The following is a 20,973-nucleotide window of genomic DNA, read 5'->3' as shown; positions in this document are numbered from 1 at the left end:
TTTCTTAAAATAAATATATCAAATCTATAGCAGATTTTTATTACCAATTCTGGTCATCTCTGTCAGATTCTCTGATATCTGGTTTCGTAGCTCTTCCTATGTTTTTCTATTTATATTTTGGGTAGGTGGTGGAAACTTGCCAAAAAATGCTAGATAACCTTGACAATAATACTCATTTAAACCATAGACTTGTTGAATAAAGTACGAGGGAACTTTTATATCAATATTGTTTTAGGCTTGAAATATTAGCTAATTACGTACAGCAATTTTTGAAGAGTTTCGATGTGCCTAAATATAAAACACGGAGGTGTCCTCAATTTTAATTTAAGCTTTTCTAAACTCGTAGGAATTCTTGAAATCGGAAATTTGAATAAGGTAGACAAATGAGAATTTAGAAAAAGGTCAAAGGCTATTTTCTTAACAGAAACCGACCGAAACAAGATTAATAAATGGGATCGACAGACATTGTTATTATGTATAAAAGTTTCTTAAAATCTAACGCTTGCCTATTAAAGTTCAATATGCCCACAACAAAAACCCTACCGATTTTCAATTAAATACAATGTGTCTTTTTTAAATTTTATTGCTTCAAGATATACAAGTTTATCTAAAAAGTGCCCTTGCCCTTCTAGAGCCTAGACTAATGCCCGCCCTTCACTAAGCGCTCGACGCATCAATTTCGATTTCAACAAATTCAATTCTATTGTACGGTAACCTCAATTCTATTTAACCAACGATTTGGAGATCGTTGCTCAAGGAATTGCTAAACAAGTTGTGATAGATTTACTAAGGTCGGTAAAGTTTTGCCTATACCTTTTTGCAACTGAAGGCAGGCTATTGGTCGGACTATAGTTCGACGCAATGGTAGGAATTTTCCTAAACATACTTGGCTATCGTGCCTGAATTTGCTATTAAGCCTGAAAGGAGAAAAGGGAATTAAGATGTGGTGTGATGAAGAAAAAATGAAACACACAAACTGACACGGTTTCGCTTGTTGTGAAACAGTTAGTTTACCCTTCCCTTTGTATCTTTAAAATACACCTTTGACTATTTATATAAATTTTATGCTATTCCCTTTAATTAATTTAGTATCACATCTTACCAGATCATGATTTTAAATACATAGCAGTAGGATCCCGTGGAACATTGGTTAGTGCGATTGAATATGACGCTGAAGGTCTGGGTTTGACCCACCCTTCACCACTTAAAAAAACAATCTTTTTTAAGGGTACATACAATTTTTTTACAGGGGTTCCTAAATTAATTCTCCAAGAGCACCATTGTCATAAATAAGTGCATTACTCCTCGAACTCGGCTTTAAATTGTAGGCTTCTCACATTCCACCATGTAATGTCGTGAACACTCAAGACACAAGAAAACACTCATGAAAACGAGAAACTAATATTTACACTTTGTATGTTTTTAATTTCTATTCTTATCGGCTCCTTCGTCCTCTTTTCGAAAACTCCTTCTGCAGATTTATATAGCTAAATCTATTCTTGATTCTTGTAATCTTCTGAAAAACAAAAGTACAAAAAATGATTTTTGTGAGTCCAAATTGAGACCTGTATTTCTTCAAAATTAAATTTTTGAAAACCTGTAAAACCAAATTCCCCAAAAAGAGAGAAAACTAAAGTTTTTCAAATCTAAAACCAATTCCGAACAAACATCTTTATTGAATGTGAAATTCATATTTTCTCCAATGATGCATTTATAAAAATTCACCCTTTGCTCGGGCGAATTTTGATAAAACTTTCTCTTCACCAGTTTCACATTCTTCGTTCGCTTTTCCGGTTTTCCCACATTCAATGGAAAGTCGCTTCTTCATGGATGCGCGCTGATATTTATACAAAAACGGACCAGTGCCGGAATTCGTCTACGATTAACCACGTGCATAAATCACACGTATGTATGTAGCCTTATAGGGGATGTTGGATTTGCATTTGAGAGGGCCTGATATAGCTCACTATGAGATCGAGTGGGCTAAGCATTGAGAGAGTCTAGCGATTAGTTTAAGGGTGAGCTCGTGTGAAATAAATAATAATACTTCGCATATATCAACATGTGTTCGAAATCTCTTCGTCAGGTTCCAACCACATTGGGGTTGCTTACTTTTTCCTATTTGCTTATTACTTTCGCTTCAGTTGGCTGTTGGCTGCGTTATTCCGTTGTTTGTTAGTATTGTGAGATTGAGTGTTGTACATTATATGTGAATTGACTAGTTCATAGAGCTTGATAGCCAGGTTTCACAACAGGGAATCAATTTTTTATGATTTGAATATAAGAATAGAATAGGCAACGTATTTAGTTATCTAGATTCATTGAAATTTACTAAGTTGAAGATTCTCTATTGTGCACAGTAAAGGAGACAAACGTTAGATTAACCATCATCCTGAAACAGAAAATAACCATGGAAGATCGATAGGCTCAACGTCGTATATAGGGGGAGGGGGGGGGGGGGTTTATGGGGTTTTTTTTTTTTTACAATTTTAAATGACAAGAAATATCTGTCTGCAAATTTTGAATAAAATTGGCTTTGCCTTTGATGAAATATCCGACATTAACTAAAACATACATCAATTTGGCAGAAAATGGCAACGCCATACCGTTCTAGGAAATTTTTGTGAAAAACTAAAAACGCAGTTTTGTTAGACTCATTAAGACTATAACGAGTACCAAATTTAATCGAAATCGTTAGAGTCGTTTTCGATAAAATTGCAATAACTCATTAACAATACACGGGAAGAGCCGACATTAGCGATTAAAAAAAAAAGAAACTGTCATATTTCCACTATCCGTATTTTTTGAGCAAAACTAAAAACGCAGTTATATTAGATATACGTACAGCATTACTTGTGTCAAATTTAATCAAAATCGTTAGAGCCGTTTTCGAGAAAATTGCAATACCTCGAAAAGTTTGTATGGGAGGTATACGTTCTAGGCAAGATATTAAAAAACAAAAAAAAATCAACCTTGGAAATTACGAAATAATCATCTGTACCAAATTTCAAGAAAATTCATTCACCTGTTTAGGCTGAAGCTTCTTGTACACCTTTTTTTAACGACGCACAGAAGCACAGACGCACAGACGCACAGACGCACCGACGCACAGACCGACGGACGTCATGACGAAAACTACTTTTTCAGACTTCTCCATTATCGTAATGTTAGTTTTGATTAAAACCTCGAATTATTTTTTTGACACGAAACCAATACTTGCCCTATAGAGCAAGTAAAAATTTTCGGTATTGAAACCAACTATTTTCTCATATTTGGGGATGAGGTCATATTTTTAGCGACCGCTATGCTGGATTAGGATTATTTTGATTAGTTCGATAATAAATATAAGGCATTTATAGGCTACAAATTAAGCTGTGTTGTAGAGTTTTGTATAGATTTAAAACCCAAATATTGTTTGACTAAACCGATAATACATAAGAATATAAGCAACCTTGTCTAAAGGCAAATTAAGTGATCTAAGGCATTTCTTTAATTAGTATTGATGTTTGAAATTTCGAAAACATATCTACCCTAAAACTAGAATGATTTTGTTTAATATCTTCTGTTAGTCCAAAAATATTTTTTTGTCTTTACCATTTTGACAGAGGTATTTGAATCCTGTAACCCCCTCGTCTTAAAGGAAATACAAATTCGCGTACAATTTTAAAACAAAATAAAAAAAAATTGCATTTTGAAATCCAAAAAAATTGCATTTTCATTTAATTTGAAAGTTACCAGTATATATGTTGACTTTTGAGGCCATTTTTTTTTTAATATAGCCTTATTGGTAAGGTTCTTATCTATATTAAACACCCTTTTCAAAAAGGTATAAAGCATTTTTCTATACGGTTACAAATTCTGGAGTATTTTTTAATACTTTTTGGGTTACATATAGGTCTACACCAAAAATGTATTAAAATTTAATACAAGACAAATATTAAAATTTTTTAGTTAATAAAAAATGTATTAAAATGTAATATAGTTGTATTAAAAAGTAATGCAGTTTATATTAGAATTTAATACCAAATGTATTAAATTTCAATTATTCCATCTTTTCATATTAATTTCTAATAAGAATTTTATTAAAAGATAATACAAAAATATTTTAGTTCAATATCAAATGTATTAAAAGTTAATAATATGTATTCTTTTCCTAAATTCATTACTGAAAATAAATATTAATCATAAATAATATAATAATGGTGATATTATTGTCTCTATTTTATCTGTTTCTCAAACTGTGGCATGTTAAATCTTATTGCCGATCAAAATTCATCTGCAATGTATGTATTTTCCTTCGAAAAAACACAAAGCGCCTTCAAATTAGTACAAATTTACAAGTATTAATTATATTTTTTTTAGAAAAGGTACCTCAAACAATGAATTTTTTTAATTTTTAAAATGGCTGCTGCTGACCACAGTACACATAAAAAGGTAATATCTTCCAAACTGACATCGGTCGCCAAATTGTCAAAGCATGACAATTTGGCGACCACTGTCAGCTACCGTAAATCTTATTTCTTTTATTTACCGACGAAAAACGCACAAAAACCGAAAAACCACGCACACCACTAATTTGTTAACAATTATTAACAAGAAACACAAGGAAATTTGTTATATTTTAATTAAAACAAAAACAAATTCCTGTTTACTGCGATTGAAATATAAAAATTAAAGGCCGACCCGACAGATTGGTGCCCATTTTTGACTAACAAGTTTTGACAACGTTCGGAATATATTACCTTATAATAGCCTTGTTTTATTGGTAACTCTGTACTTAGCTCAGTAAAACTTTACACGGTAAACAACAACAAATGATTGCTATAAGGATAAACAGAAGGTTTTTATTTGTTGGTTTACAAAGAATTTTTTTTCTAAACTTATACATTTTTGACCCCTCAACTATTAAAGATTATTAATAATAACCAAAAGTAATCATTTGTTGTTGTTTACAGCATAAAATGTTTACTTAGTAAAATACTGAGTATCAATAAAACACGACAAATGTGTACTGTGGCTGCTGACGTTTGATTAAAATTTAATATTCTCGTATTACAATTTAATACTTTTTATATTAGTTTTTAATAAATTTGTATTATATTTTAAAACAAATTGTATTAAAATGTAATATAATAATATTAAAATGTAATACAATATACTCAAATATAATACAAAAATATTAAAATCTTACAAGTAGTAAACTTAATACTTAAATATTGAAATTTAATACAAAAAAGATTAAAAATAATTTCAATATTTTGGAAGTATTAAAATGTAATATTTTTTGTATTGAAAATTGCTTTAATACAAGAGCTGCATTAAAAAATACTCCAGAATTTTTAACGGTGTAGGACATGCATGTCTTTTTTGGGTTTATTAAACCAAAAAAGACATTTGGTTTATTAAACCAAAGAAAACAAGCATATGAGTAGCATGAAAAATAAAATAAAAGTGTGTGTCCTGACTAACCTCCTGGTCCTAGAAAAATGGTTTACACCTATTGGAAAAGGGTGTTTAATATAAATAAGAAAATGGCCTCAAAAGTCAACATATACCTCTTTCAAATGACCTTTAACCTTCTTGGGGCGCTATCTAGCGTCAAAATAAAAATCTGAACAAATTAGGGGATTTTTTTCTATTATGTATTTAGAAACAGTTTTTCCACTTAGGAACTTGATTATCGAAAAAAAATTTAGTTTTAAGTTTTTTTTTTTTTTAAACTATAGGTATAGGTTTGTTTTTTTCATACGAAAGATCAGTTTCAAAAATTAACACAAGAAAGGCAGAGAGGGTTTATTGTAGGTTAGATATGCCATATTGATGTACCTAATTATTATAGTGTGATTATTATTAAATAGAAAAAATTATCTCACCTGGAGGTACTATTTCTCCCCGTTCTCTTGTCCAGTAATTAATCGACTTGGGAAAAGCTTCTGATTGACATTCTAGCGTAACACCTTTCCCCTCAACAGCCCCAATTAATTGATTCTGTACTGTTATCATTGGTGGAACTAAAAATTAGAACAAATAATGTATTTAGTCAAAAATTTGCGTGAAAAAAACATTCTCAGCCGGTCGGCAAATCCCTTAGAATATCAAATTGAAACAAAACAAAAATCACTTACAATGCACAATGAGTGTTATTCTTTTGCTCACTGATGGCGGAACACCGTTCGATGCAATACAAAGATATGCGCCCATGTGTTGCCTCTTTACATGCGGTAGAACTAGGTTAAGGCCTTCAATGCTGGAAACTGTTAAAGAATAAAATAAGTATAAAGGAAACAATATAAAAACGAAATACAAGGTCATAATTGTTGGGTATAAAACAATGCACATTGGAGATATTCAATATACCTAGCCGTGGATTTATATTTTTTCTATATACACTTTTACTCATAACCTCCCCCATTTTTAAGTACTGCACTGGATTACCTACCTACTACTTCTGTCGCATAACAATTTTTATTTTTCATAACGACTCGCTGGTATAGGTATAATGTTATTTAATCGATTCGTCGTAATGTCTAACATTAAGGCCTATTTATAGCTTCAAATTATTCCTTTTACCCTGCATTTTCAAAGTGGACTTGTTCTACGAGTTTTTTAAATGAATTTTTAAATTGCCTCAAAGGACGATGGCCGATGTCGATGCCAGAGCCGTTGCTGTTGCCGTTGCGACGACCGACGCTTCCTGTTATTGAGGACGATAACTTTTCTTTCGATGTAAGTCTATGAAGTGAATGTGAGTGTGAATGGCAACCACTAAAATGAGAGTTCAAATTTTTGAATAATTTACTAATACCAGTATAGTTTTAGGTATTTATTTTTTTTTTTTTCAAGGAGGATTGCAGGATTTATAACCCCATTTCTAAAAGAGTTTATGAGATATGTATTATGTAGGTAAATGTATTATTCGACAGTTGCGTATTATACATTATACAAACTTTCGCGAGTAGAAAAAGTAGATGGTGTTTGCGAATTTTCCAAAAACTCCAATATTTGCTCTGTTACCTTGTTCAATATGAAATGATGTAGAATGTAGAATTTATGGTAAAATGAAAACAAACTAGCATAGGTACTACAGAAATATTTGAAAGAAATTCCTTGAAGGTGGGAAAGAAGTTGATTGTAAAAGTTAAAGTAGGTATAGATAGATACAATTTAATATTTAGGTTTATCAGGTTTCGTGGTAATTTATTTTTTGAACCTGAGCACGAAAATAATTATTGCTTTAGGTTGACTACATAAATCGCAGTATTAGAAAGAGCCATGACGTCAGCGAAATCAACAATTTTCATTTAATAGTTTAACTAAAAATAGAATTTACATAAAAAAGAAATAACAACGGTCCAAGAACTGATCCCTTCCCTGGGGAACACCAGCTTCTAAACAACGCAATACTTAACTCATTGACTTATTTACAAAAACATGCTGCTTTCTATTCGATAGGTATGACGAAAAACAACATGGAATATTACTTCGAAAGCCAAATCTAGAAAGCTTTCTAACTTGAATTTTGTGGTTGACCAGGTCGAAAGCTTTCGTTAAGTCAAGAAACATCCACATGGATGGTTTTTTGTCAATTGTCTGATAGATATTTTCCAGAAATTCTATAATGGTGTCTTCTGTTGACATTCCTTTCCTTTCCTAAACCCAAACTGAAATTTTCATAGAAGCTTGTTTACCAATAAATTTAAACATTCAACTACTTAGAAATAATTTGTTCAAAAACTTTTGAAAAAAAAACCGACAGCAGGTACATTGCTCGGTAGATGTTTGTATAGCATTTATCTCCTTTTTTATGGATAGGTATATAAAAATCGATGATTTTAGGCATTCATCACGAAATATTCCTCTTTTAAGACTTGAATTGATAAAGCATTTTAAAAGTTGCGATAAAAGTGAAGATTTGTTTAATTTCAAACTGCATATCATGTTAGACATAATACGAACAGCTTCCTATTCGATGGAAGCGAATGCGAGCGAAGGTTTAAATCGCTCCATTTTTTTACACCCATCTGTTCTTATAATGCCAAAGAGCCAAATCAATCCAATTTGGATCTTCAATCAATAGCTAGAACTCTATGATTAAGTTAACATTTAGCTACCGGGATCCCGTCATGATTATACTACTCAAGAAGTTGAAAAGTCTCAATACCTAATGCCAAAATCGATATCGCTCCTAATAGCAGAAAAATGAACAGGATTCATAATCATTTGAAAGATTCCCTTCAGCATGCAAATAAAAATTACGAGGAGTCGTATAACATGAAGAACATTAATTTTGCCTTTGGACAAAAGGTGTTCAAGTGCAATTTTTTTCCTAAGAGCAATTCCATTATTGCGGGTGCAACATTTATACTCATTCGCAGCTTATTTACAACCACAACATGTCTAACAGGTAAGTTTAACCTCAAACTGTCGGAAGGAAATGGAAATTTTGAGCCTGTATTACCAGCCATGATATTAACAGTTCGTACCTACTCTTTTACATTAAAGCCTTCCCAAGCTTGCTTTAATTAAATACAGTTATTTTACTTGTTATTATTCAAAAAAATAACAAATATTGAAATTTAGAAATTATGCCGAAGATCGTCTCTAGCGGAATGGCCTTAACTGATTCAGTCAAAAAATGAAATGCGAGAGTATGTTTGAAATTAATCCATGCAATTTTCAAAAGCATATCCAGTAATTAACAACTCGAACTAATAGACGGAAGTTATATTCTTGGTGTATTTATTTCACGGCAGTAATATACGAAAGTAATATTTGTAATGTTTCAGACTTCCTATACAAAAAAAAAGAATTCGCTCAAAAATTTGTTTGAATAGTGGAGAAACGAAAATTTTGGGTGGACAAACATGGACAAAAGGGTGGACAAACGAATTAGTCAAGTTTGGTTAAGGTCGCAGTTCTGGCTTCACGGAGCTCCTCTTAATTTACGACATAAATCACCGAGAACACTAAAAATACAAATTATGGTCGTTTTCCCCTACTGCATTATTGGTTAACCACACAATTTCCGTGGACCCGTACCGTTATAGGGAAACTTAACCAAAATAAAAAGAACTCTAAACATTTTCTCAAATATGGGACCGGCTCAACGCATGCCTCTATCCATAGTTAAAGTAATTCCTAAGTAATAGTTCTTTGATTTGATACCAATTCATAAATGTCTGCCGAACGTCCAAAGTGCCCATTATTTTTCATGTTTAATTTATATTTTCATTCAAGGAACTACAAATTACTTTAAAGGACTATGTATTTCTTGTTTTAAGTTAATATATTTTAAATATGGGAGTATGTTTAATGTTTGTATTTTAATTGCATGTGATAGTGCTTGAATTGGCAAAAGTTAATTGAACTGAATTTTATCGATGCGAATGTGTCGCATAGTAGGTTTTAAAAGACCTCTTGCAAGTACAAAATTCATGCATCTAAGTGTAAGTAGGTATGTATGAAATTTTTACTTAAAAGATAGTACGGGGAAGTTAAAAATTGGTATGGTGCTCTGGGAACGAAATCCGAGGTCAGTTTTGACATTTTGCACAGCTCCTTATAGAATAATTTAGCCGCCATTTTTTTTTAAGTTTATTTAATATTTGCACATAACTCACGTGTTTTTGATCCTAGAATATTATGTTATGCGACAAACATGTAGCAAATTTAATTTTCTGCAAAATTAACTACTCTTTTCGCTAATTGCTATAGTTAAAAACTTACAGTACAGTAAAAAATAAGGGTTTGTTTTGTTCTTCAATTTTTTAATTTTCTCAAAACTAGAAGGCATAGAATCGTATCGTTTTCAGTGTTCGATAAGGAATCAATTTTGGCAGTTTATTTTATTAGAAATTTTTACTGAAACTCACAGTCTTTGCAAAAAAATAGTTTTGAATTGATTTTTTTTAAACGTTTTTTTTTCTCAAATTTTGATTTTGAAATCGATTATTTCAAAAACTATTGATTAAAACAACATGATTTAAAAATTAGAACAAAGTATGTAAAGAATAGATAGTTAAAATCCCGACCACTTCTTCATAAAAAGTTTTTCAATTAAAGTGGCAGAAAAAATATAAGGCCAAAGAACAAAATTATCTCTTATTTGTCTTTAATAAAATGCACTGGAACTTTTTGCCGGCAGCAATTAGCGAAAAAAGTGATATGATTTATGTTGTAAATTTGCCACAAAAGTTTGTCATGTAACATAATATTCAAGGATCAAAAACACGCGAGTTGTGCAAAATGTGGTTATCAGCTCGTGTACTGATGCTCTATGACACAAAAACACTATACTAAGAGTTCCAACCAAACCTTTTCAATTTTACTAACTCTAGCTTCGATAAATGAAATAAAAATGAATCTTAAAAGGAATACTTCAATTCGAGCCATTGCATTGAATGTTGTTGCCAACAATTTGATAAATGAAATTCTCAAAGGTACACTAGGGTGTATACGTACTCAATTTTTAAATTTATCATATTGACTGTTTAAAAAACAACTTTTGCCGTTGTTTCTTAGTATTGTTTTATTTTTAGTATTTTTTTTTTTTGAAAACTGCCCCTCCCGCCAAAACGGGGGGAGATATACCCCCCTTTCCATAGTCAGCAATGATTGTATTAAACCCCTCTGCAAAATATCATTATCAATTCTTGGTTCTCAGGTTATCGTACTTTCCCCTCAAATGTTTCTGTTTTACTTGAGTAAAACTAAAAATGCGAAAAAAAGATAGATTCAAATGGCCATATTTCGGTTAATTTTCAATGAAAAAAATTAGTGAGCGCAGCACTTTGAAAGAAATTTAATCTTCTTTTTTTCATTAGAGCAATGTTTATGCTTAGGTATATCAACCCAAAAAATTATACAACTAAAAAAGCAAAAAAAGCCAAAAATTCGAATTTTATTATTTTTTAATGATGGTTTCGCATATTTTGGTATGGAATTTTTTTTTCAATTTAAAAAAAAAATATTATTCTAATAGGAAATTTAATCCTCTACAAATAGTTTTAAGTGCAATACATCAAAATTTTGCTTGTCTTTTGCACCCCTATCTTCAATTTTCACCCTCTCATTGAAAAGCACTCCGCGGTTTTATATCCTCTTCAATGGGTTAACGATTCCTGCAATAAAAACCCGTGATGTATTAGTTCCTTATTATCATGATTTTTTCGACATAATCAATAGCCTATCTCCACTGAATTGCTCAACAGCCACACCGAAATCATGTATATTTTATAAATAAATAAATAAATAGATTTACTTTCAACACAATAAGATTCAGCATTATAATATTGTACTTTTCGCCGGCTTAACCACATTACACATAGACCGTTTCAAAATTTTCTCATAAAATCGAAAAATGTTCATGTATCAAAATAATTTTGCGAACGATTTAGGTCTGCTTAATCTTATAAGAAACACCGATTATATTTTGTGTTACCATGCCTTTGTATCTCTATGAAATGGAAGGTTTTGCAAAATATAAAACCTTGTCTATTTAATGTACAAGAACATACAGGTCTTTGACCAAAACAGTGCAGTCTATTGTGGCCTATTTGAGGCTCGTTCTTTGAAACGTTGTCCATAGTCATCGTCCAACACTCAATATATCAAATACTCTCCCGACGTGCTGTTGCCCTTTATTTAGATCATTCTTATTTTTGTGGATATTTTTGGTGGTGTTTTGTTTAGTAGTATACCTACCCGTACAACAAGAACTTACCCTCTGAACCGTTGGACAATCCAATGGGTACTCCATTTTCACGTCTCCACGTAATAGTTGGCTCTGGTGATCCGGTAGCAGCACATTTAAGCGTCACGTTACTGCCCTCTCGTACAACCATATCCGTACTTGTGGGATAATCCAGGATATCCGGCGGTACTACACCAGACGCCACCGCCGTAGACCATCACCATCATCATCATCGTCGTTCCAAAAAATAGAATAGAGTCCCCGAGTTTCATCAAAAGGACGAGAGAGTGAAATTTACAAAAACCAGCATTCGTCGATGCAGCCGCCATGAAAGGATAATGGCGTCAGCAGCAGGAGTACGAGTCCGAGTCGGAGGTGCACATAGAAAAGTACAAATAACAGGAACAGGCCAGCATCGAAAAGAACACAAAACACCATCACGATGTGTGGATGTGCATATTCCAGGCGATTTCATGAAATTCGACAGGAAGAGGGCCCACATAGAAAAAAGGATAAAAAATAAAAGGAAAGCAACACAAACAAATTATTTTATTTTCAATGTTTTTTTTTTTTTTTGCATCAGCAATAGTTGTTCTGTTTGGGGGTGTAAATTTTTTATCGGGATTTAAAAGTGTTAAAGGTTTGTAGAAGAGGGTTGCAGTTGTAGTTTTTTTTTACGGGCCGCTAACTCGGTAGACCACATTGGGAGTTGCGGCAGGATCTGTGGCTGCTATGAGTCACTGCACTAAACTGAAAACATTTTACCGGCTCGCGCTCTCTTCGACTAGCAGAGGGTTTTTTTGTCTCGTGGAAGCGGGCAGGTTTAGCCAAAATATGGTCATTGGACCATGTTGACAAGTGATGAATATTGGATCATCCTGTGCATTGGCCGTGAAATTTTATTGCATTTGAGGTTAGTTCCGGTGGTTTTATTTTTGTCATATTATGCGGTACTTTGTTAGAGGTCTCCTTTTTGGATATATATAAATATACTATTTTCTGTTTTGTTGTTTGCTTTTAATAGCAGACGAGAGGTATTTTCATTTTATGCATAGAAAGAGAGATATAAGTTTATTAGAGTGATGATGCGCACATTATATCGTTAAGGCCGATTTTGTGGCTCATTTATAGTTTTAAGCCAAACATATATTTTTTTGGTAGATAAATAATTGTGAATTGATGATATTTTGAAATGGATGCAAAAATGTAAGCTTATTTGTCAATTGCCAATCAATTTCAATTGCACATAGAGTTTAAATTGTTACAAACTTATTCAAAACTGTTAAATTCTGTTGAGTTGTTAATAATGCTGCAAATTAATACATTATTGTTTCCAGTGGCGTAGATAGGGGGGGATCAGGGGGATATATCCCCCCCCCCCCCGTTGGGATCGATAATTGTGCAGTATAAACAGTCATGAATAAATAAGTTGAAGACGACTCATATTCGAAAGTTTTTTGTATATGGGAAAAATTAGCTGAAATCCTTGACATAGGCGTTAAACATAAGAGAATAGTGAAGCGACAAAAGAATCGTTCGAACCCTTCGGTTCAAAGTACAGTAAAGAATATTTTCGTGTTACTGTTTTCAATCTTTTTCTCGATTGGGCCTTGGAGAAAAATGTACAAACCATGAAAACACACTAGAAGGGTTTCCGGTTCTTTCTAAGGATTCTTTGTCTGAAATAGACAAAGCAGCTAAAAAATTTAATGAAACTGTTGAGTTTTACCAAAAATTTACCACATAAAATAGAACAAAAACAATAAGATTTCCTTATAGTTTTCATCCAAGAAGGAAATATTATTTAAACAATCGGGATTTCCTAATTGTTTTACCGACTTCCAAAAAGGAGGAGTTATTCAATTCATCTGTACTTTTTTTTTTGTGTTTGTCACCTCATAACTTTGGACCGAGTGAACCAATTTTGATAATTATTTTTGTAGGTATTGAAAAGCTGGTGCCTGTTCAGTACTATTAGAAAAACCATAAAACCCAGTTTTGATCCATGGAAGTCGGTTTTGTTTTTTTAATAAAAAAAAAAATACGATCATGTACGGGATCACCTATTCCAATTTACTATAGAAATATTGGTCACAATTTTTGTTCTAGTGCCAAGTTGGAAAAAATATGAAAATTTTACAAAAAATTTTGAAAGATTTTGTACATGAAAATAATAAGAAATCTCTATGGAAAAACATTATTAATTGTTGATATTAATAAGGTTTCTTCATAAAATAGTTTAATAAGGAAATCTGTTGGTATTTAGGTGGTCCTGGTCTCTGTGTGAAGAATTAAAAACTCAGAAAAGATATTTGATCAGAAGGAAAAATACTTTCCCTATGAACTCATTGAAAGCGCTCGAAAGCTGCACCGAAAAAAGTTGTCCTGGTATTTATATTTTATTAAAGATATTAGCTACACTGCTGGTTTCTACGTCAACTACCGAAAGAACTTTCTCCAATTTAAAGAGAATAAAAACAATAATAATTATCTGTAAGAGAAATTTAAAGGAGATTACTCATTATTCTATAAAGCCTTGGCCCAGTGGATGCGTAGATCAGAAAGGTATCAAATGAATGTTTATGTTGAATCAAATCGGTGTTAGGAGTTTGGAAATTAAAAGAATATACAACTGCTATTGCATTTAATACATTAATTACAATTAAACATGAAAACATTAAAAACCTTTAAAGATAATGAACTTTATCAACTTCGTTCAAATCCACCGAAAATAAATCAGCTAATTACCCATCACGTAAGCATATCAACTAACGATTATAATTTCAGTAAAATTAATTAAATTGAATTTATAGTGTTTTATTTTATTCAAGTGCCTATGTATTAATAAATTAACAGGGGACTTACCGATATTTTATTTCATAATTGCAGATTCATATAAATTCTTTATTTTTATTTAAAAAAAAAAAAATTTATTTTTAATTTATTTTTAAAATAAAATAAATTAAAGGTAACTTATTCACTTCGATGACTCTGCAGTTCCGTTTGACATTATTTTAAATTTTAACGTATTGTGGTAATAATTGTTCCAACCTTCGTATACGAAACCTTGGAGACCTTTATAATGAGCATATTAGCTCTATGAAGCATTTAGGAAAATCGACACAGCGGAATAGGAAACGGAAAGTGGTTGCCCTTACCGAAAAAAAAATGAGCAAATATAATAATGTCCACAAATTTACACTGGTTACTTTGGCACCACATAAAACTCTCTTCACCATCAGCAGCGCAAAAAAGAACATCATCAAAAACAATACACCAACAAGCGCGGTTTTCAGTACCTACCGAACCATATATCTATTCACAATTTTCACCGGCTGTTTTTTTGCGCACCATGATTTTTTACTGTATTATTAGCCCACCTTGTGTAGTCCGCCCGAACCCGGACGAACCAACTTACTCATACCTTCATTCGCCCTCATCATCATGCCAGCTTATCACCCACAGTCCAAAGGAGGTTAATCCAGTCATCGGTGGAAAATGCCGGGCATTTTCGATATTCGTATTGAATAGCCCGACCACTTAATGCTCTCAGTCACGAAATTGTTGAAAACACAAAGTACTTAATGTGAAAACAACAAGCAACGGCGGCGTACAAACCATTCAGCCAGAGCAGCAGTAAGCAGCGAGCGGTGTAAATTGCTGTAGGTATGTCATGGTGGAACAAAACAGACCCATGGTCAAAAGGGTACGTTTTCAGACGCAAGCCGATTCTTAATACTCCTTTTATTCGTTTTTGGGATCTGCACGCTTTCAATAGACAGAGGCGCATTTATATTTAGAATAACAAGGCGTTCGTTTGCGTAATTCTGCGAAATACCAATCAAAATGTTCGAAAACAGCAAAGTCATGGAATTATGTTTACCTTAAAAGGAATGGGTGGTTTTGTTCCATCGGTGTTAAACATTCTGTAGTGACCTATATCACTATAAATTTATCAATAAAATGTAACTGGAATAAGTCTGTATCTCGTGGTGGGAAAGATCTACGATAGTTTGAATTAAAAATGCCCAAAAATGCATTTCATTTAAAAACTTGATATCTGTTTGGTTACTAGGCTGTAGCTCTAAATTTTATATACAGGGTGATTCAGGAGGAATGTGCCAAAAAGCTAGAGCGTGTAGGTTGGGTTGAGACAAGAAAAAAATCGTATGGGAGTAGGAGGACGTCTATTCCTCCCCGTTTTGGCGGGAGGGCAATTTAAAAAAAAAAATGGACTTAATTTGGAAAAAAAAATATTAAAAATCACCGGTAACACCTACATCCTACAATAACTTGCTGTACCTTTTTTACTGCCCCTTTCGCCTTAACGCGGGGGATTAGAACCCCCCTTCCTCCCATACGATTTTTTCTTATCTCGACCCAACAACTGGTTATTAAACTATGTACCTGGTTTCGAAAAAGTTCCAAGTACCCGACTAGTCTTTTTAAATTAAGAACGGAAATATTTATCACACTTCAAATAACAGCAACAAAATGTTTTTAAACCTGTGGAGAGGAAAAATTTTCAGACGGTTATGTTACATGAAAACACTGTTGCGTTACTTGTATGATGTTCAAATTGTTTATTTCACAATTAACAAGATTAATATGGAATTACGGCGATTGGAATTTTAAGAAATTTCGACCAAATACTGGAAATCGAAAGAACAAACAAAACTATTTTAGTCGCTTTCTAATATAATTTTGCATATTTCTTTTTTTTTTTTACTAAGCTATTGCACAGATTTGATCGTGGGCCTTGGCATGGGGACCGAATCAAGAAATTTCGTAACGAAAAAACCTGACGCCACTCAATAAGGTGGTTAACTTAAAGTGTATCTGTTTATATGGTAGGTACGACTGTACAAAGCTTGCATGGATCGAGACGAGCGAGAACAACATCTGTGGGACATCGTTTTTTTTTTTTTTGTAAACTTGTGCATATACAAAAATTGAGGTAATGAGAAATGCTAATTTTTAATTTAAATAATTTTAATTAATTTTTTTGTCGCTTTTTTATTACACATACATACATTATGTATTAAGTTTAAAAAATTATAAATTATCACTCAAAATTATCGTCCCTAAACGGAATTTCAATTTACAGACAACCACTTTCTTTTTCTTTGATAATAATATTGTAATTTGAATTAATCAAAGAAAAAACTTGATTTAATAGCTGTGTTTTATTTTCCTCGTGATCCAGATCAGATCATTGTTTTTATTAGCTTTACAACAAAAGTAGGATTTTGTTTTGTTATTGTTTCGCAAATAAATTCATGATCTGGTCTGGATCACTATCAATATCAAAAAAAAAAAAAAAAAAAAATACTGCATAAATAAATAATTATACCTAATTATGATTTTAATTGCATAAGTTGATAAAAAATATTATGCTATAGCCTTACCGTGATAGTCCCCGAGTGCCACAAATATTTTTGTATTATTGTGAGTCTGTTAAGGTTACGTTTTTGAGAAACTTTAATTCAAAATATTAAAAAAACGTTAACGTTTTGAGTATTGCTGTCTATATTTAATCAGTAGAAAAAGAAAGGGATATATAGCGACCATACGTTATCGAACGTTTGCCATGATCTGATATGTAATTATTTTCATCAGACTAACCCTCTGTGTTACACTAAATTATATTACATATGCCATACGAAAATACAGATATTCCTTTTTCAAGTTTTTTTACAGTCTCTTTAAAACTCTAAATTATTTTACCAGTTGAAAATTTTATGTTCCTAAAGTTAAACTTTTTTAAACTTTAATTTTCACTGCTTAAACCGTCAACTTCACTTTATAAAAGCTTCCGTATTATGTACCACTCCCACCGCTGGCTTTTTTTACAACTTTAGTTTTTCACTTCGCTTTAAAAAATAATGTATGCATTATTTACCACCGCCCGCTGTTGCACTCAACTAAACAATGCATTTGGTAAAAATAAAAAATGACTTTATTTATTTATTAAAAGAGCAGATTTATAATTGCTTCAAATAACAATTACCACACTTGCTATACGATTTTCAGCTTTGGATTTTATACATTTATTTATAATCAAAGCACCTATGGAAAATTTTGTCGCCCCCAATAAGTATCTTATCTTACTTAATTTGCTCCTGTGCACCATTACACCGTGGTCATCAGTATGGGCATGCCTCCAATCGCACAATTTCTGCGGTTCATGCTGTACCCGCGTCCATTTCTCTTCAACTGATGTACTTGCAACAAATATACATAGAGATGTGCTCTGGTCCTTTACACAAAGGACTAGCACAAACCATTCACTCACCAATGGACGAATAAGTTTTTGTATATTAAATTCACTCCTATTTCTTGGCGTTTGGTTTGTAATGGTTTTTCTAGTGGATTTAACGGTGATGGTGTATGTTGTCAGGCACTTTAGTAGCTCACTCGTGATTTTTGAGTTTTCATTAAAATTGGTTTTTTTATGAAAAATTTTAACTCTACTTTATTTTTAGTAAGTTGTTTTTTTTTTTTTTTTTTGTTAAAAATCATTACATCTCGTGCCATGATTGCATTGTTCTTGTTGGCAGTTTGTTTTCTTTTTTTCTTCATATTTTGTTAATAGAGCGTGATTCGTTGTTTGTTCAATTTTTTCATTCAACCATTACAATTTGGGGAGGTAATCACAAAAAGTTTGGTTTTATGGTTATCACAATGAATACGTAAACGCCAGTCTTGAAAGTGGTTTTCAAAAGGAGCTGCGGTGAAAATTTGGTAAAAAAATCTTGGTAGAAGGGAAACCTTGAAACTTTGGCAGTTAGTGTTTGATTGAAATAATGGGGTGTGTAATAGGATCTGAAATTTGATTTTGTACCAACAATTAGATAAAAGCAAAGAGAAGAAGGCTGCAATTCCTTAAATAGCAGCTTAAAAATTGTGAATAAAACTTTGATATTTGGAAAATAGTTATCCCAAAAACTTTGAAACTAGACAGCATCTGTAAAAAATGCTTGTCCAAAAACTCGCACTTAAATTAAAAAAATAAGATCGATATTTGATACAGAAGTTTCGTTTCAATGTTTATGATTTTCTCTTCCACCAAATAATTACACAAGTTTATCGTTTTACAATTATTTAAAATTACCTAAAGGAAAAAAGAATTATCTTGAGTTATCTATCTTTTTTCTTTAGTTAATTTTTAAAGCGTGAAGCTGATGATGAAAAAAAGTTTTTGTTGTGTCGTACCTATAAATAAATGTAAAATTTTTTAACTTTGATGTTTTAATTTAATTGTTGTAATTGTTGGAACATCGACTTAACTTAATTAATAGTAATCATAAAGGGACAATAACAAAACCAAAAAATGTATGGATTACAAACATAGTTCTGTGGGAATTAAACTCACAAGAATTAGATTCTTTTGATAGCCTTACTGACGGACGATTGAAAAATCAGGGTATTTTAGTTAAAAGAGTTGAGCAGCGAACTTTTAACTTTTATTTTTATTTTAGATTATGATTGTTTGCTTATGTTTTGTTATATATAGATTACATGATTTTAGTAGCTAAATGAATATAAGATAACACTAATTAATGCTTATATAAATAAATTAATCACCATCGCCTTCCGAAGAAGTATGCAAATTATGGTCTAATTCGACGGGCAATCCTTAATTCCACTATTATTAACCAAATAAGAATCTATATTTGGTTCACTTTTTGATAATTGAAATTTATCGATAGGATCTTTATCTGAGAAACTTTTTGGTAATTGAAATGTATAACTAGATCGGATGTTTGAAATATAGAGATCTGACGTTATTAGCTGATGGTTAATGAAGTCGGTAATTGAGTTCACCCTTGAACTCTTATTTCATTATGCCTTCCATCCAACGCTTCTTCCAAAAGAACACCTGCAGGTAGATCAAAAAACCTTGTTATATCTGTTGCATGTAGTAAAATGTACGCTCAAAACTAAACCAAATTTGAAGATGATTTTGTTGTACCAAAAGCAGGTTTGGGTATGGGTATGTTCACCACAAGTCCCATTTTTAGCTGACAGTTTCTTGGATATTTTTCTTTCATCAAACAGAAGGTTATGTTCTTGTATTAGAACATCACAAGTTTAAAATGTTGATCTGTATAATATGTTGTAAGGACAAATTAAGATTAAGCCATCGTCATTTATCCTTCATACAGCCTTGAAACTTCTTATAACCTAGCATTTTCTTCTTCATTAAGCTCTTCCAATTCAAGTAGGTAATTGCTTAATTTAGTTCGAAACGTTTGAAACTCGAAACTTGCGCAGGATATTTTTCGTGCTTCGGTTTATTGACGCATTGCTTATGTAGGATAAAACAAAACAAAAAAAACAAGAGCCATATTTGACCTTTTTAAGAAAAGTCCACTTATAAATTGAAAATATATTTTTTTTTATATCGCATTGACACATTTAAAATCGCCATTGAAAAAACACACGAAAAAATTTTCTTTAAAAAAAAAAATTTTTAATTTAAATACCTTTGATAGTTAATATTTTCCAGCATTAGTTTAGTTTTCACACGCAAAACATATTTGCACAGCAGTCAAATGTAACACAAAAAAAAATCACCATAAAACTTTTTATAAAAAAATGGAAGAATGGCTATGTTCACACACAGTACACCTACACATATAAACAAGGTAATATATTCCGAGTTTTCATTTTTTTCAAGTTCACGCAGGTTGTCAAAATGGGAGCTTAAAGGATAGGAACTGTCACATTTCTGTGATTCTTATTGGTCAACTCTCTTGTTTACAATTTTTTTTTATTTTTAGTAGTAGATTTTTTACTACACACATGGAATTTGACAGTTCCTCACTTTTGATCTTCTTTGTTTGTATGTGTGACAAGATGCGCAATATATTACTTTCTATAAGCGTACTGTGATGTTCACGTGTCTCTAACTTCTTATGGACGACTGCAGAAGCCCCCAACCTGGAGGGAAAGGCCCTTGAATGACTCCATGGACAAGAGGTTGGCTAAGCTACTACTTATAGCTCTGAATACGACTGATTACCGCATATTAGGTGTTCAGCAAGTAGTTCGGTCTAACTGGAACTGGTGCTGCTACCGTTATTAAAAAACAAATTTTCCGCTATTGTCATTTGTTGGAAGTGCCTTGATGAGAACTCTACTTTGGAACACAGAAAACAACAGCAGCGCTGAAATCAAATGAAGAATTACTCTTGCCAACCGCTGCTACTTTGGTTTGAGAGGGCAATTAACCAGCAGGAGATCAACTTGGCGCGCGAAACTGGAAGCAGCGAGCT

At 32.2% G+C, this 20,973-nt stretch overlaps 1 protein-coding gene across 1 annotated transcript in view; it reads right to left on the bottom strand.

Moving 5' to 3' along the window:
- Nucleotides 1-20,973, bottom strand: part of LOC129916396 (neurotrimin) — a 92,421-nt gene that overhangs the window by 43,510 nt on the left and 27,938 nt on the right. Inside the window, exons 5-7 of the mRNA XM_055996300.1 lie at nt 11,723-11,881; nt 6,126-6,254; nt 5,874-6,011 (exon numbers count right to left, since the gene is read on the bottom strand). Coding sequence (XP_055852275.1) covers nt 5,874-6,011; nt 6,126-6,254; nt 11,723-11,881 — 426 coding nt within the window. The remainder of the gene's footprint in view (nt 1-5,873; nt 6,012-6,125; nt 6,255-11,722; nt 11,882-20,973) is intronic.

Source organism: Episyrphus balteatus, chromosome 3 (genome assembly GCF_945859705.1).
Source record: "Episyrphus balteatus chromosome 3, idEpiBalt1.1, whole genome shotgun sequence".
Taxonomy (NCBI): domain Eukaryota; kingdom Metazoa; phylum Arthropoda; class Insecta; order Diptera; family Syrphidae; genus Episyrphus; species Episyrphus balteatus.
This window is presented reverse-complemented; position numbering and strand designations above follow the sequence as displayed.